The sequence below is a fragment of the Vanellus vanellus genome, assembly GCF_965231255.1.
Source record: "Vanellus vanellus genome assembly, chromosome: 5".
In the NCBI taxonomy this organism is placed as follows: Eukaryota; Metazoa; Chordata; class Aves; order Charadriiformes; family Charadriidae; genus Vanellus; species Vanellus vanellus.
Genome location: NC_138910.1, coordinates 722,146 through 738,862, shown reverse-complemented (window position 1 = coordinate 738,862; position 16,717 = coordinate 722,146). Strand labels below are relative to the sequence as shown.

The following is a 16,717-nucleotide window of genomic DNA, read 5'->3' as shown; positions in this document are numbered from 1 at the left end:
ATGGTGGTGGCACAACCCTCAGCTGCCGCACACGTGTCCTGGCGACACCGCTGGAGCGGGGCAGGAGCGGGCACACTGCAGCAGCGGCGGAGCGCCCGGTGCCCACCCCACTGACCAGCCCCGCTCCAGGACATCGTCCCGGCTCACCCCACGAAGCAGCACAGCCCTTGGCAAGACCCGGCAGGCTGGCCGCTGCGGGCGCGAACAAGCGGAGCGCTCAGCAACACCCCCCCAGTGCTGCAGAGACACTCATACCACCGTTTCCATGGAGAAAACTCGTAACCGGTGACATTCGCCCCATCTCAAACAACGGCTGGGGACACGGCTCCGGCAGCTCCACTAACACCCGGAGCACAGGCGCGTTGACACACCGAGCCCCACCAGCAGCGCGGCCATGAGGGGTCCCGCACCCCGGTGAGCTGCCACAGCACGTTTAAAAGCTCTTCCTGCAGTTCAGTGACGAGAAAAACATGGGAACCAGGTCAAATCTTCACGTAACTCCCAGGGTTAGATCTTGATTTTTCCCATCTAGACTGACAAGAGATGAGGACTGCAGCCGTACTCCACCAAGGCACTGCGAGACCTTTAAATCGGTAGAAAGCAGTGACCATGAAGTGCAGCATTAACTTCAGAACTGACCTGACGGCAGTGCAGTACCGTACCCAGTGCGCTCTCTGCCTCTTCCTCTCTTCCCTAAAGTACTGCCTCGCCACAGTGAATCAGGTCAGAGTGTCCTTCTATATGCTGTGAAAGCCACCAAAAAAAAGCGTAATTTAAACTTTCCAAGATGCCTCGAGGAAGAAGAAAAATACAGGTGTTGAAGCAGAACGCAGCATCAGCGTTTTCATTTTTTTGAAAGCAACAGATTTAGCATAGTAACACAGACAGGCAGTTGCAAAAACTGCTGCCAGTATCCAACTGTTGTTGATTTTAGGAGTTATGGGCTTCTGCGCCAGTGAAACGCTCAGTCACTGCACTGGAAAAGGTGGTCAGCGTTGTGGTGGGGACTGCAGTTGGAAAGACAAGTTAGTAATTATTGATGACAGGCAATTTTTAAAATCCACCTCACATCATCTGCAAGTCAGCTGCTTCATCAGCGACGCCGTTCGCAGAGAGGAACCACCGCTACGAAGCCCTCAGCAGCGCCGAAGCACCAGCAATAGGTGGCCGCCCGGCAGGGAGAGGACAGAGCAGCTTTTTTGGTCAGCGGCCGCCGCGGGATGCTCCCCCGCTCTCCGTCCTGGGAGCACCACTCATCCTGCAACGAGCGCTGGGCTGCATCCCCGTCAGCAGCGTGGTGGCCCCCCCCGGCCTCCCCGCCTGGTGACACCCTGCCTGGTGCCAGGGCAGGGGAAGGCACAGCCCCGGGGGCTGCACAGCACTCCCCACCAGTCACCCAGGTAAGGCAGTGTCGTGGTTTAGGCCAAATCTACCACTGGGGACCTGAGGGACCCCAGACGGGACCGACAGATGCTCCCCTCTACCCCTCTTCAAAGAGAGAGGCAGAGGAGGAAAAAGAGACTTATGAGTTTAGAAGGAACTAAACTACTTTAATGAAATATTAATAATAAAATAAAAAGAAATAATGAAAAATATACAAAACCGTATCAAGCTCCTGAGATGACAACCGCATCACCAGTGGCACTGGGGCAGTCCCAGGTTGGACTCAGTGATGGACAGGAACTGGATTCCGGATCTGCATTCAGGATGGGGATCACAGGCAGATGAACAGAGTCCTCCTCAGACGTTGGCCATCGGACATTTTGGTCAAGAACAAGCAGAGGTAACGAGCACTGAGGAGCCACGCCAGGCTGGAGGATGGGACACGTACAGCAGCTCTCCTCCTGCTCCACCAGCGCTACACCCCGGGTCTAGACATGGTGCCGGGACAACTGCCACTGCACACACAGCAACACACCGCAATGGCTGTGGGGGAAAGAGGGACAGCTTTTTTTAAAACAAAACAAGCAAAACCAAAACCAACCCAACAAATAGGTGTCCCAAGTGTGACGGCTGGCAGGCACCTTGGTGTGTTTTGTTACAGGCCACCGTCCCCAAGAGGACCATGTTCCCGGACCTCTAAGCAGTCAGGCTGGTACAGAACAGGTTCACCCGGCGAGCAGACGTCCCAAACCTCTGGGAAGATGTCCTTTGCCGACTGCACACAGCTCTGCACCACGCGGGATCTGGAGGCTGCGAGATGAGTCCATGACCAGTGAGGAACTGCGCTTTCCACAGAAAAGGTCCCACCTTCTCCTCCACAAGTACCAGAGGGCCCTCTTGCAGCTCCTCTTCCTCCACAATGGGCCGAGGCGATGTAAACCATGTACGGCTGCACTTTGCTTTTCCTGGTGTGCTCGGGCTTCTGTCATGGCACGGTGTCTCGGTTCAGGCACCGGAACTGTGGTGGGCTTTCTCCTTCCAACTGGGGATAAAGCAGATGTGCTATTCCCAGGTGAGAGCATCTGTCGCAGTACCTCATTAACTCCACACTGATAAAATGCTTACTTTGCCCACACAAATCTTAGCTTTACAATGTAAAAATGTATTCTGTGTTTGAGAAAGATTTCTGCTCTCTCTAGGTAAAGGGAGCAGCACCTGTAACATCTTCCTTCCCCTTCCCCAATGCCAACCACTACAAAAAGGCTGATCTTTTTGCAGAGCAGACATTCTGCCCTGCAGGGAAGAGAATGCCTCCTTGTCCTTCCCTATCAAAATAGTTTAATCCAGGTAAATAAAAAAAAAATCTGGCAGGCTTGATACGGATTTTTCATGGAAACTTCCAGCACAGAAGGCCGCAAGGAAAGTTACGGACAAGTGGGAGAAAGCCTTTGGGGGCTTCGCTACAGCGACACCAGGACGAGCTGCTGGCCCCGGGCTGCTTCAGGCAGCCGCCCCCAGGACGCTTGTCAGCATAGCACATTCCTAACCAGTAACAGACAAGCCTTCTGCATCTGGAAAAGAGAAACACGAACAAAAAGCAACCGCCCTCCCCCCCAGCCTAAAGCACCTCTGGGTTTCGCCCAGCCTTCCCCCGCAACTGGCAGGGGGGGACACCTCTCGGCAGGGCAGCTGGCCCGCACAGACGGTGCCACTCTTGCACTCATGCGCCATTTGATTTATTTTGTAGATGCAAGGCCTGCTCTCGCTAGGGCTCCGACAGGCGCCAGGCACTGCCGGGATGACTGACACCACCCCAGAGCCATACTGGCTGCGTACAGTGCAAATCCGCCAGACACATGAATAATTCAACTTCAACTATGGAACTGCCTGTGCCATCTCCATAGTAATAAATGCAGCGACGCCCTTAATGCAGCAGATTATATATAAGCATTCCAAATCTCTTTAGAAGATTAGATTTTATGGCGGTACTGGAGAAACATCGATTAATAAACATGCTGGAAAAATTGCAGGGGGGGGCGGGGGTGTTACCTTCACGTACATCGCTTGGGAACTCTCCCCCGCTGCCCAAGCCCGGACACCTTGAGGGGAAAAGCAGCAACAAGTTTTCTCCTCTGGCTGTCCGAACACTTGAAAATGAAGTACAATAACAGAGACCACAGATAATCCCTCACCAGCTATCACTGAGTTTTTCCTTCTCCGCTCCGGGAACACCACCCTCCAGCTCCCAAGTGTTCAGGACACCGCTATTCCTGCTGGTTTTTGAAAGCAGGGACCCTCACTATCCTCAGTAGCAACTATACATTAGAAAAGCACAGTGCTGAATGACTTATCCCTAAGTCAAAGGATAAGAAATTGCTGAGAAACTGCTTCTTATGACTATTTTCCACCCAATTTTCTTGATTCAAGTTTGCCAAATAGTCACCCAATTAAAAAACCCAATCAGTTAACATTCCAAATAGTTCAGTCAAAGCCTGGACCAAAAATACTTCACTAGAGGACATGAATGCGAATTTTGTTTGAAATAATCCCTGGATGTTTTGCTATGCAGAAGGAAGCTGCCAGCAGCAGCAGCCCCGACAATGACCTTGCCTAGCACGTCGATGCGTGCCCAGGAGCCCCAGCGTGGGACAGACATTTTTACCCTGCCAGCAGCCTGCTCGGATAATCTTCTTTACCTAACACAGGATAAACGGGATGTTACCGGCATGTTTTGATGGTTTGTGTTTTTATCCCTTAGTTGGTTATCCCTGCTTTATAGACAGGGAGAGCCGAGGCTCCAGTTTTAACTCAGGCTGAAGCTCCTCAGTCAAGTCTGTACCCAAACTCGGAAGAGCCCAGTGGTTCCCAGAGCCCAGTCCTGGAGGATCCCCCAGAGAACTCTGCGCCTCCTCCCGCAGCGCCGCATCCTCCGCATCCCCACGAGTGCCGGCACAGCTAACAGACTGGCACCCAACGCTGCAGTTAGAGAACTCAGATCTTCAGAGACAGCAGAGTAAACTGAGATATATATGTGTGTATATATACACACACAGAGCTGTTTCCAACCTGAAGTCACATTGTTGTTCTACTTGCGCAGTACTTTTCAGAAGATGCTACAGCGTAAAGGAGAGATGGATGGAGTATTTATCATGACCTCTTCCCAAACACCTCGCAAGATGCTGTGACTCAGCACGTTAGCGTTGGAGCAAGGCACCGCAAACTCAGCCAGCGTGGCCAGAACTGTTATTAATCATCAGCACGACAGATCGTCTCTCCCCTCCAACACCTGTATTGGAAAATGCTGGAGATGTGAAAACTCAAGGTAAAGAGCCTAACCAGCCACTTTGAACTCCCATCGCACACTGAACTGCCACCACCGGCTCTGTCCTCGTCCATCTGCAGAGCCACCTCCCCTCTGGCCCTCCACTGTCCAGACGTCCCCGGCTGTCCTCCCCCCCGAGCACTGCAGCAGCCTGCCACCCCCGCAAGCAGGCTCCCTCACTTCCCATTTGTTTCAAACACTGATGCCTGTTCCATCATACAAATACACGTGAAAGAAACACGTACGTGCGTGCGCCAGGCACCCAGAGATAAGCAACTTCAGGTAATAGTCTATATCAGAAAATGATCACTACCACAGCTGCTCACTCTGCAGTCGTGACCATCAGTAGCCGCTTCCATTCACGTAGCATCTCCAGTCCAACACACTGATTCACTCCAGTCAGAGCTGAAGCTCTGTCCCTGCCGTGCCACCGTTATTTACCAGTTAGCCCAGCATGCATCACATACACAAACCAGACCGGAATGCATTCAGGCAATGGAGCCTTTGAATTCCTATTAAAAACTAACAATAAAAAATAATCGGATCCCATTTTTCCTGTTTTTTTTCAGCACTGGATCTGCTCAGATTCTCAGCAAGTACAATTACAAGCCCTAGCAACTGGTACCACCTCAGTCTGCTCCACAAAGCTATGGTACCAGGCGGTCTGGTAGCACCATGCGGTACCTACCCCGCAAACTTGGCTGTTATTCCTAGGCTAGAAATGCCGAAAGAGGCAGGCACGCCACTCTGCCGGAGCAAGACAAGACTGGGGCTGAGAAGGAGAAATTAGAGAAACAGGAGAGCAGAATCTGGCGGACTTAAAGCACAGGCTAATCACCACGCAGGTTGTCAAGCTACGTGGAGGATTTCAAGCCCACGAATAAAGGAGTCCTTTCCCAAGGACAAAAGGGCCCTGGCCCTTCCTCTACAGGCTCCAGGAGGTTTGCACGGACATGCCGTATGTCATAGTCCAAAGAGAGGACACCAGCTCCCCGCTGTACTGTTTCGGGATCCAGTTCAGTACAGGAAAAACACCCCCCGACAAGCAACTGTCCCCAGCGTCAGCGCCTCGGTGTGCCCCCGCGCTGCCCTGGCCCAGCTCCCTTCACCCGCGAGCGTTCGGCCGGGGCTACCGCCCCTGCGTCTGCGCACCTTTGGTACCAACAGGCAGTAAGAGAACTAAAACACTCTCCCGTTTGACTTGAAAACATTCTATTTAATTTATACAAATAACTACTAAATAGAAAAAGTAGATTAAAACAAAATAGTTATTTTTCTGGCAGAGTTTAAATGCATATTATATAGCTTAGAAGAAATAAAATGCATTTTCCCCACAGCATTCATGACCTAAAATTCTAGTTAATTCCTCCATTGCTTTCCTCTTCTAGATCGGTAAGATACTAGACACAACGTCATGTGGGTAATGGCTATATATATGTTCCGTATTTGAACTGAAAATATGTTACAGACCACACACCTACAAATGTGAAGCACTTAAAATGTGAATATCGAGTTGTAATATGATAATACAGAAAACAATTTATGTTTCAGGTTATATTGTGTTACAAAAACATCTGTGTAAGAAATCATGAAAGAGGCCACATAAAAATAAGCTTTAACTTTATGCACTTATTTTACAGTTTAAAAAACTGGCAAGTGCACTAGTAATAAATAATTTGCAAGTTTTGTATAAACGAGAAATTCCTAATGTTCAGCATTATTGTAAACATCAGTACACATGTAAAATGCAGCTAAAATCTGACAGTTACATTTTCAGTTTACCAAATTCATTTCCTATTATTCAGGCATAGATCAATGTAGTATACAGCCAATCATATTTTTGGCAAGTCATGTCATTAAAATTAACAGTGACAGTGCAAGTAAGGAATGCAAAGAATTCCTAGTGCAATAAAGAAGAGAAGCACAGGCAATATTGCTGATTAAAATTTACCACTTCCATGTGTTCGCCCTGGGAGTGATTAGGAGAATTAAAAAAAAAAAAAAAAAAAAGAAAAAAAAAAGCTGTTCAAAGCCATTATTTAATGCCCTGATCTTGTCTTAGGATTTCTCTGTCTTCCTTCAGGCCACTACCTTTGCAACAGTACATCCAGCGTGAGTCCTTATAGCTTGACCATTTGTGAAATGCCCGTTGTAGTCACTGAGCAAAGTCCGTATGGTTCCGATGTCTCCCAAACAGATGGCTCGGTAAGAACTTCTGCCTCTATAAGTAGCCACATGGGGACCAATCGTATAAACTGTCTGGCCAGATTACTTCTGAACCAGAGAAATGCCTTCCTACCAGGAGAGCACCACGAGAAGAAGGTCAACAGTCAGCTTTCAGTTTATCTAAGGAATTATCAATTTTGGTCAAAGTCTTTTTGATTCGCAGGGCTGTTAGTCTCGCTGATGGATTTTGATACCAGCATTCTTTCATCAACTTGGCGAGAGATGTTAATGTCTGGGAAAAGAATAAAAACCAACATGCATGTAAGTGCACAAATCACTAGCCAGAAGAGCACTAGACTGGGTTAAGCACTAACGCAGTAAGGTTTTATTGCCTTATTAATACTCAATTTTCAGAGTCTACAGAGAGTTTACTGCTATCTATCAAAGATACAGCTTTCACATCTTGGGAAAGAACCCAAGTTTGATAAATTGGTTAAGCCAAGAGAATAACTAGACAATAGGCTGACTGGAGTGACGAGCTAGCATAGCGTTAAACAACAGAGTTTGGGGTTTTTCTTACTAAGAAAACACTCTACAGAATCTCTTTTCAATGAAACTGACTCCTGCAAGATCCACGAAGGAAGCCAGAGAAGGTACAGGCTTGCGTCTGTGACTCCCCCGTGCCCAGCGCAGCCTGAAGCGGCTGGGATTCCCAGCAGGCTGGAGCAGCAGCACGGGGCACGGCTCGACAGCCCAAACCCCGCGTCCCTGCCGGCCCCAGCGGCCGCACAGGCTCAAACTGCCCTCCGCAGCTTCACCAAGGAGGAACAAACCAGCTGGTCAACCCGCAGAGTCCAGACTGATTCAGAAGAAAAATAAGCTTCAGCACTGACCTTTCAAAAGGAACAACAGTCCCTTATTCTGCTCTAAATCTGCACGCTTACAGGCCACAGAGAGCCCTACCCAGGCTACCTTGCCCTTACAGAAATGAACCCCTGGAGAGGGAACAACATTGGAAGAGCAGCTTTAAAATAGTTATTGTTAAATCATGCTACTAAAAAGCTGATTTGTGAATAGCTCAGACTTTACAGTCTTAAGTTTGCTTATTGCTTTTTCCTCCTGCTCCAAGACAAAGGTCCATGCCAGCACGCTTCCGAAATCTGCACAGGTAATGCCCCTGACAAGTAGCATTGGGATCATTTCAATTCCAAGTGAAAACAGCATTGAGATCATTTCAATTTCAAAAGAAGAAAGGTCAGCTCGTATCTTCCGCAAGCCCCCAGGCACAGCCACTTACAGGGTCTGAGAACCATCTGTTGGGAATGTTCGGCCTTTGCTGATCTACACAGACCACTTTCCTCATGTCTTCAAAACTGGGATCGTTTGGGACCAAGTCATAAAACGGTGGTTTATAGTCTTCCACAATACCTAGTGAGACACAAACAACAGAGGCGTTAGTCAATGGCTGCGCCTGTGAAGCAGCATTTCTGCAGAGAGAGAACGGGTGACCCTGCCGGCTAAGAAGCACAAAAATCTTTCCAAAGTTAACACCACAGTGTGAAGCAGCCATTCAACAGCAGAATAGCGCTTACTGTCATAGGAACAGCTTTTTCTACCCAAAATGTTAATTAATTGGCTCCTATTACAATTCCATAAAGTAAAAACTATCTCTGTTTTGCAGATGCTTGAGCTGAAATGACGAGAAATAAATTCACTTGCCAAAAGGCCGTCTTTTATAATGCAGGGAGGTTTACTGACTACCACAAAACTGGGATTTCTACTAGCAAATGTAAAAAAAATGAAGGTCTGCATTGTGGTTTTTAGTAGGCTTACCGCACACTTTGCATGGGGTTATGGTTCCTGAAAGAGTCCAATAAGCATGTCGGCACCCACAGACCCTCATGTTGGTGCTTCAAATAATTTTATTTCCTGTTATTAAACCAGCAAAATACCGAGGGTAATTGGCACCTTGTGCCTTCACAAAGCCAAACACCTGAGAGCCTGCGGCACCCAATGTCTGTATGCATTTTCTACGATGATGCGTTGAAAAATGAGTTTACGTGTGTGCTCTCGCAACTTGCCACCCAGCTTACAGAGGACTGGCAGGCTAAGAAGCCTTTTGCCTACTCTCCAAGGCACGCACGCAGCACTGCCGTTTCATCAGCGGATCAAGCTCACCAATGATCTATAGGGAGCTCAGCTTTCTTATGAAGCCAATTTAAAGTGGCATTCAAAAGACAAGGCATTTGGGTCAGCAGCTGGGAAAAACACGGCGTGAATGAGCCCCTCTGTGTAGGCAGAGCAATCCTAGAACTGCTTTTTAGCAGACCGGCAGCTGTCCCGCAGTCGGGCATACATGAAATCCGGGAGAGTGTCTGTCGCTTTGGATATACTGAAGCTGAGAAGAGGTTCTCAAACTTTGCTACAGTGGTTTGGATTTAGTTTTCTTGTTCTGTTGGAGGTGAAGATCAAAATCCCATAGATCCTCTGTAAAAATCTGGAAATCCCCATCTGCGATAGCTAGTCGAAAAGAGAGCTGGTCTTCAGGAAATGACAGCTCCCTCAGAAAAGAGCAGGGCAGTTCGAAGCCCTGGCTACCCCCGCGCGCTACCGTAAGGAGGTACCCAGCAGGCTGCAGGGTCTGCCCTATGGCATTCTGACGTGGATGCAGACGGACAGACTACATTACACGCTGCATAAAGAAGCATCACCCACCCTCCTCCTTCGAGCAATTCATAACCACATACACCGAACATCACCAACAGGGCTGAACTCTTGACACGCCTCCTGCCTCCTCACAGAAGACAGAATAAAGTTTATCGTGAGAACTCAAGAATACAGAAAACCTCTCGTGTATCCACATTGTCTATACTTCGCTGCAGATAAAGTAGTGGGTTTACACAGTCGAGTGCACAGCTTCAGAGCTACGCCATATGGCTCTGGAAATGTTTCCAGGGTCATTAGGGCACTACAGATCACCTTTATCACTAAAAAAGAGAGCCTGGCTCTAATTTACTATTTTCATGTGGTCTTTCCAAAGTATAGGGTACATAACTGGCTATTTCAGATAACACATATAGTAATAACTATGCGATGAACTGGGTGTAGCCTTTACTCCAATAGAGCGACTCCCGAGTCCTCTGATCTACCACAGCCAAACGTCACGGGCCCCGTGGGACACCGCTGGCTCGGCAGCAGCCCGGCAGCGGTGCCAGCGAGCCACTGCAACCTCTAGCCCACACCGCTCCGCTCACAAAGCTGCCACTGACCTGTGACACGCTTCCCTCGCCCGCCGCCCCGGGCAAGCGAGAAAGGGAGCCAGCCGCCCGCTGCGAGGGAGACCCCCGACTCCGCCAGCACGACCTCGAGCTGCCGCTTTCGGGACAGCTTTAAGATGACTTCTGTAATTTACAATATATTGTATTTTGTTTCCCTGGGGTTGCTGGCTTTTTGCTACTCAGATCAACCAGAACTCACACTCAGTAGCGTTCTCTTCACCTTTATTCCTCGTTACGTTAATGTCAGCTTGTCCTATGCACGCACAGAGCTAACTGCTGGAGCAAAGCAACGTCTACACGGAGACCTGAGCAACAGACACGGCCTTGCAGATATAATGATCACCACACAGCAGGGGTGGCTCTGAGCAGTAACCACCTTTCAGCTTCTGGTGTTACTATTAAAATTGAACAAGATGAAATTGAAACAAACAAAAAAATTGAACAAAAAAAAAATTAAGCAAAATCCAACCTGAGCCAGCAATGTGCGCCGGCAGCCCAGCGAGCCCCCGGCCCCCCGGGCTGCATCCCCCGCAGCGTGGCCAGCAGGGAGAGGGGGGATTGTGCCCCTCTGCTGCGCTCTGCTCTGGGGAGACCCCCCGCAGTGCTGCCTCCAGCTCAGGGGGTCCCCACAGCAGAAGGCCCCGGAGCTGTTGGAGCGGGGCCAGAGGAGGCCCCGGAGATGCTGGGAGGGCTGGAGCCCCTCTGCTGGGAGGACAGGCTGGGAGAGGTGGGGGGCTCAGCCTGGAGAAGAGAAGGCTCCGGGGAGACCTCAGAGCCCCTTCCAGTGCCTAAAGGGGCTCCAGGAGAGCTGGGGAGGGACTCTGGGTCAGGGAAGGGAGCCATGGGATGAGGGGGAATGGTTTTACCTTGAAAGAGGGGAGATTAAGATGAGATATTGGGAAGAAATTCTTGGCTGTGGGGGCGGTGAGCCCCTGGCGCAGGGTGCCCCGAGAAGCTGTGGCTGCCCCATCCCTGGGGGTGTTCAAGGCCGGGTTGGACGGGGCTGGGAGCGACCTGGGCTGGGGGGGGGTGGCCCTGCCCGGGGCAGGGGGGTGGAACCAGATGGTCTTTAAGGCCCCTTCCAGCTCCAGCCATTCTATGATTCTAAGATCACAATACTGGGAATGACAGTGAAGATTCAAGAGGAACAGAAGCGTAATAGCCAGGTACCAGGTACGGAACGTGGCAAGGCACTACACACCAGGAAGGGAGCACATTCAAAAGCAGTGAACCACTCCATAAGGAACAAGCACTGGTCTATTTAAAAAGTAAAATACTCACTTAGAGCATTTTTCAAGTACAGAGAGAAATGCTGAGTGGCTCCTGCTACAGCACAAAGATGATACGCATCTGAGTCAGGACAATCCCAAGCACAAATCCAGGCTCGGCAGGGAATGGCTGGAGAGCAGCCCTGAGGAGAAGGACCTGGGTGTGCTGATTGACAAGAAGCTCACCATGAGCCGGCAGCGTGCGGTCGCAGCCCAGAAGGCCAACCGTATCCTGGGCTGCATCAGAAGAAGCGCGGCCAGCAGGTCAAAGGAGGGGATTCTGACCCTCTACTCCACTCTTGTGAGACCCCACCTGGAGTACTGCCTCCAGCTCTGGAATCCCCAACAGAAGAAGGACATGGACCTGCTGGAGCATGTCCAGAGGACGATCCGAGAGCTGGAGCACCTCTCCTGTGAGGAGAGGCTGAGAGAGTTGGGGCTGTTCAGCCTGGAGAAGAGAAGGCTCCGGGGAGAACTTATTGCAGCCTTCCAGTCCCTAAAGGGGCCCTACAGGAGAGCTGGGGAGGGACTTTTTACTGGGGCATGTAGCGATCGGACAAGGGGCAATGGCTTTAAACTGGAAGAGGGCAGGTTCAGATTGAACATTGGGAAGAAGTTTTTCCCTGTGAGGGTGGTGAGGCACTGGCACAGGTTGCCCAGAGAGGCTGTTGAGGCCCCATCCCTGGAGGTGTTCAAGGCCAGGCTGGACGTGGCCGTGGGCAACCTGGGCTGGTGGGAGGTGTCCCTGCCCATGGCAGGGGGGTTGGAACTCGATGATCTTCAAGGTCCTTTCCAACCTCAACCATTCTATGATTCTATGATATTCTTGATTGTGGCAAAGAAGTTTCCTACCACATTTTCCTTCTTATACTAAACCACAACAGAAAAGTGCTGTGTCACCTTGAGGACCACTAGATAAAAGTTAAAAATAATAATAATAAAAATTATGTAAAAATAAACACACAAAATATTAAAATTTAAAAAAACATCAGACTTACTAGTCAGATTACAACTTCAGAGTCTCCACAAACCGAGGCACTAAACCAGGCTGACTCTGGCACAGACTCTGCATTTCCACCCAGTAAGTGAGAGATGACAAGTGTCCATCAGCATAGCAGCAAAAATTTCCAGCGCACAGAACTGACAAGTGCCCCTAGCCCGCCTAAGACACACCACCACCCCGTGCACACGAGCATGCTACCTCCACCTCAGCACACTCACTCCAGTGCCAGAGTCTTACGATAAATCAAACAGGGTTATCTGAGTGACCACCTGATAAAGTAACGATTTCCACACAGCTTGACACTTGGATTTCAGAGAAAATGTTTACTCCATTTCAAACCAGTGCAGGGAAGTGTAATTACTTACGGCAACAGCCAGAAATACTGAGCAACTGGAAAGAAGTACCGTGGAATTAGTATCACCGTCATCTTAAACTTAAGACTTCACTGACATGACCAATGTCATGACGTATCTGCATTACTGTGAGAAGTGCTTCCATGGTGACACTGAGCTCAGCCTGAATCAAATCACTGAAGCGCTTACCTACCATCTTTGGTAGGTCTGCAGTCCATGCTGGGTTTCAGAGCATCTTGCTGAAGCTGCCCGCAAATCTAAGCTCACTAGTTGAAAAGTAGCTCAGGTAAGCGGTGTGTGAACCGCTGTTACTGCAGCACTACACGATTATCAAAACTTCAGCGCGGGAATATTTAAATAATAGGCACCGTTTCGTGGAATTTTCATTGCAAGAGGTCACCAGGTAACACTGTGTGTATTTTTATACATATTATGTACAGTACACACACACATATATAAGTATAAATGTATATTTGTATACAAAGAGAGCAAGACGTCTAATATTGCACAAAGGATTACCAGCCTCCAGAAGAGCAGTGAGACAAGACAGATTCCAGAGGCACTACTCAAAATTCAGGACTACCACACACTTATCAAAAGCACATGTGAAGTTTTATCAACACGTAGGCCAACTGCTATGTTCAGACCCCCAACGCAGGGTGCCCATGTGTAAGCACACACCCCTGCAAGCGCGCTGGGTCACCCACGGCTACCAGCACGGTCCCCCTGCAGGCAGCAGGAGGCATGCCGACTGCCTCCCCTTCCCGCGGCAGCATCACCTATTGCACAGTGAATTCATCGACCCCTGCCCAGCAAGCCCATCGTATTATGGCAACTGGTAAGCTACAGTGCTCGCAGATTGCTGAGACAAAGTGCAGAATATAAAACTGCACTGAAAACAATGAAGTTACAACTTAAATTCTCTAGGCACTCACACTGACGTGAACTGCAACCCAGAGGTCTCCAAATATTGGGAAATGCAATGAGCAAGTCTTCATAACTGCCTACGGCATACATTTGCCAATAAACAGAGTACATTGGAAGAAAAATTAACGCACAAGACTTTCCTCCTTTCTCTAATTACCCACATATATCTTTGCCTGAGATCATCATCACACTTTGTGATTCAGGTGACGTATGTTCTGGTATCAGAACACCACCTATTCCTTTTGCTGCATACGTCTTCAAGGAACTCCTCTGACAGTGAAGGGAGAAGGCAGATGAGGTCGGGAGCACGGCTCCGGCCACTCCACAGAAAGCCTATGGACGCTCCCTTCTGCTCCGTCAGGCAGTGCCGTGACCGTCGCCAGCTTCCAGCCACTCCACAGAAAGCCTATGGACGCTCCCTTCCGCTCTGTCAGGCAGTGCCGTGACCGTCGCCAGCTTCCAGCAAGACAGGAGCTGCCCACTGAGGACCTGCAAGTTAAACTGCACGGAAACAGCTGTGCACCCACACAGATTACCCTGCTCTCGCCATCACAGAGAAATGCTCATTTTGGTTTTCCCCAGAGCTATCAAAGCAAGCTCTCAGGCTCACAAGGAGACTTAAATTAGCCACCTGAGCCTCCCTGATGCATTTTGGTACCTCCAAGCCAGCTTTGTTTAAGCACCCTGTAAGCATCCTAGAGAAGGCAGGGGCTTTGGGCAGTGCTCCAGGCCCCAGGCCATCTCGCAGCAAGCCTGGAAGCTCTGCAAATCTTCTCAGAAGTGCCACCTTCCAGCAGCCTTCACATAACAAGCCTCACTGCAGTGCTTCTGGAGACAACTAGCTGCCTGTGGCTGCTGTGCTGAGCATAAAAAGGTACACATTTAGAAGTCCTGTACTTTATTTGTCTGCTTCTAGAGCTGCTGCACATTTGGCTGTTCACTGGGGTCAGGGAATGGAGGGGAGATAACACATAAGAAACAATACAAGGCAAATATTTAACTTCCCCTAGAATTCGAGGCAGGCTTTACTCCCCAGCACTAGCTGCCACAAGCCTTCGCTGCCATACCTTACTGCAGCCCACCTCTGCCCACTCACTGCTCCGCTCTCTGCAAAACCACTCACACTCCCTCCTTCGGCTCTCAACAGCTGCTTTTTGAGAACATCTCTAAAGCTATCTTAATCCTTTCCTCCAAAGTCTTCCCTCAAAATCTGACTTGCAATAGTTCCCACCAAAAAAAGCCCCCTCAGTTCTTCAGTTGGAGCCACTCTGATCACTGCCTATCATTCTGACCATGCCTCCGTCGAACAAGTTTGTGCTCGCACCCCAAGCTGGCAGGCACCCCGCTGGCCCCCGCCCTGCCGTCGCTGCAGGGTTCCAGCCTGCAATCAGGGCTCAGAGGCACTGCACCAAACAGACATCTTTCTGGGAAGAGGGTAAACCCGTTGCCCGATGTCGGGTACAGAATCCCAGATTTGGATTTAGTGGGAACAGATCATATAGACACGGCAAATAAATGCGTATGATGATTCGGAATTTCCTCAGATTTAAACATGTTGCCATTAACAATCCAACACTGCCAGCATCTGCAGACGCCCCTGAAGGGCATCTTCTGTGCTCTCCTGTCCGCTTGGGTCCAGAGAGCACAACCTGTGGTCCAGAAGTCAGAGAGGACTTCTGACTTGACAAGCACAAGAAATCACGCCAATAGATCCCTAGCTTAAAGGCTCCTAAATTCAGACTCCCTTGCCAAGGACACACCAAGCAACACTGCGCTACAGAACAGGACTGCAGTGGCAGTTGTCCAAGCAGAACTGGACTTTGACCAAGTCCTGCTCGCTGAGAGCATTTAACTGGGCTTAGCCAAGAGCATACCTAAATTCTGACCAATTCACTTCTTTACTTCCTACAGATTTTCCTTCCGGTCCTTAGACATTGTCATGAGAAACGGCCACCTGAAAGTATTCACTATGGTTTAACGATACATGGAAAAATTTTGAAGACTTTATGATCCAAAATTTTAAACTATTTGGTATGAATTATTTCTCATCACAATTTAGGATGTTCTCTGCCTTAACAGAAATGACAACAATACTCAGCCATCATACTCAACACACCAACAACTTCAACACAGGCAGCAAAGTGTCAGGAATCAAAATACTTTGGAGACCCAGTATTTTCCGTGAATCTTACGTATTCTGGTGGGAGATGCTTTGCCATGAATTACCATTTGCTCAACCCCTACTACAAAAAAGTAAAGGAGTCCCAAACACTTACCGTTGCTAACCATGCGCCTAGCTACTTCCCAAAGGACCAGCCCAAACGCCCAGATATCGACCCTCTTATAGGAGTCAAAGCAGTCTGCCTGGATAGTTTCATCCAAGACTTCTGGAGCCATGTAGCGTTTGGTACCCACACGGGGATTGTTCCCCACGTCCAACTGATTGGTGCTTTGGGAGTGCATTACTGCAAGGCCTGAAGGACAGAAAAAAAAAGAATAATCTCTGTTAGGTCCCCTTTAAAACCACAGCAGCACACATTTAAAATTACATGTGAGCAGTGACACCCATCAGACAGTTTCTTAAAAAGAAGGAGCTGAGAGTCCAACTGTCCAAAGACGAACCGGGTCAGCTCCAAACTAGCTATCAAAAACTGCCACCGTGTCCGTAGACTTAGACCAATTATCTCCTCGGGGATTACCATTAAGCATGTTATTGCACTGTTGCAAAACGTTGTCATTAAGTGTTTTGCAGCCACTGGATGTCACCAGCGCTCTAGGCACGTATACACAGAAGGCCAAGCATCTGTTACTTAGAAGAAAACAATTTTACAAAGCATTCACATTTATTTATAGAACCTTTGGGTAGGTGGATATATCCGAACCGCAGGGAAGAGAGAAGAAAAACACTGCATGACGGATATACACAAGTTAAAAAATAAAGCTGGGAAATAAAAAACACCGTATTTGCAGTAGCTTGAAAAATAAACATCCTCAAGCTGATCTAAAATGAGTCAGTC

At 49.1% G+C, this 16,717-nt stretch overlaps 1 protein-coding gene across 1 annotated transcript in view; it reads right to left on the bottom strand.

Moving 5' to 3' along the window:
- Positions 1–5,900: 5,900 nt before the first annotated feature.
- Positions 5,901–16,717, bottom strand: part of ACVR1 (activin A receptor type 1) — a 67,948-nt gene continuing 57,131 nt past the window's right edge. Inside the window, exons 8-10 of the mRNA XM_082483652.1 lie at positions 15,977–16,174; positions 8,169–8,299; positions 5,901–7,163 (exon numbers count right to left, since the gene is read on the bottom strand). Of these exons, the coding sequence (XP_082339778.1) occupies positions 7,029–7,163; positions 8,169–8,299; positions 15,977–16,174 (464 nt within the window). The 3' untranslated portion in view covers positions 5,901–7,028. The remainder of the gene's footprint in view (positions 7,164–8,168; positions 8,300–15,976; positions 16,175–16,717) is intronic.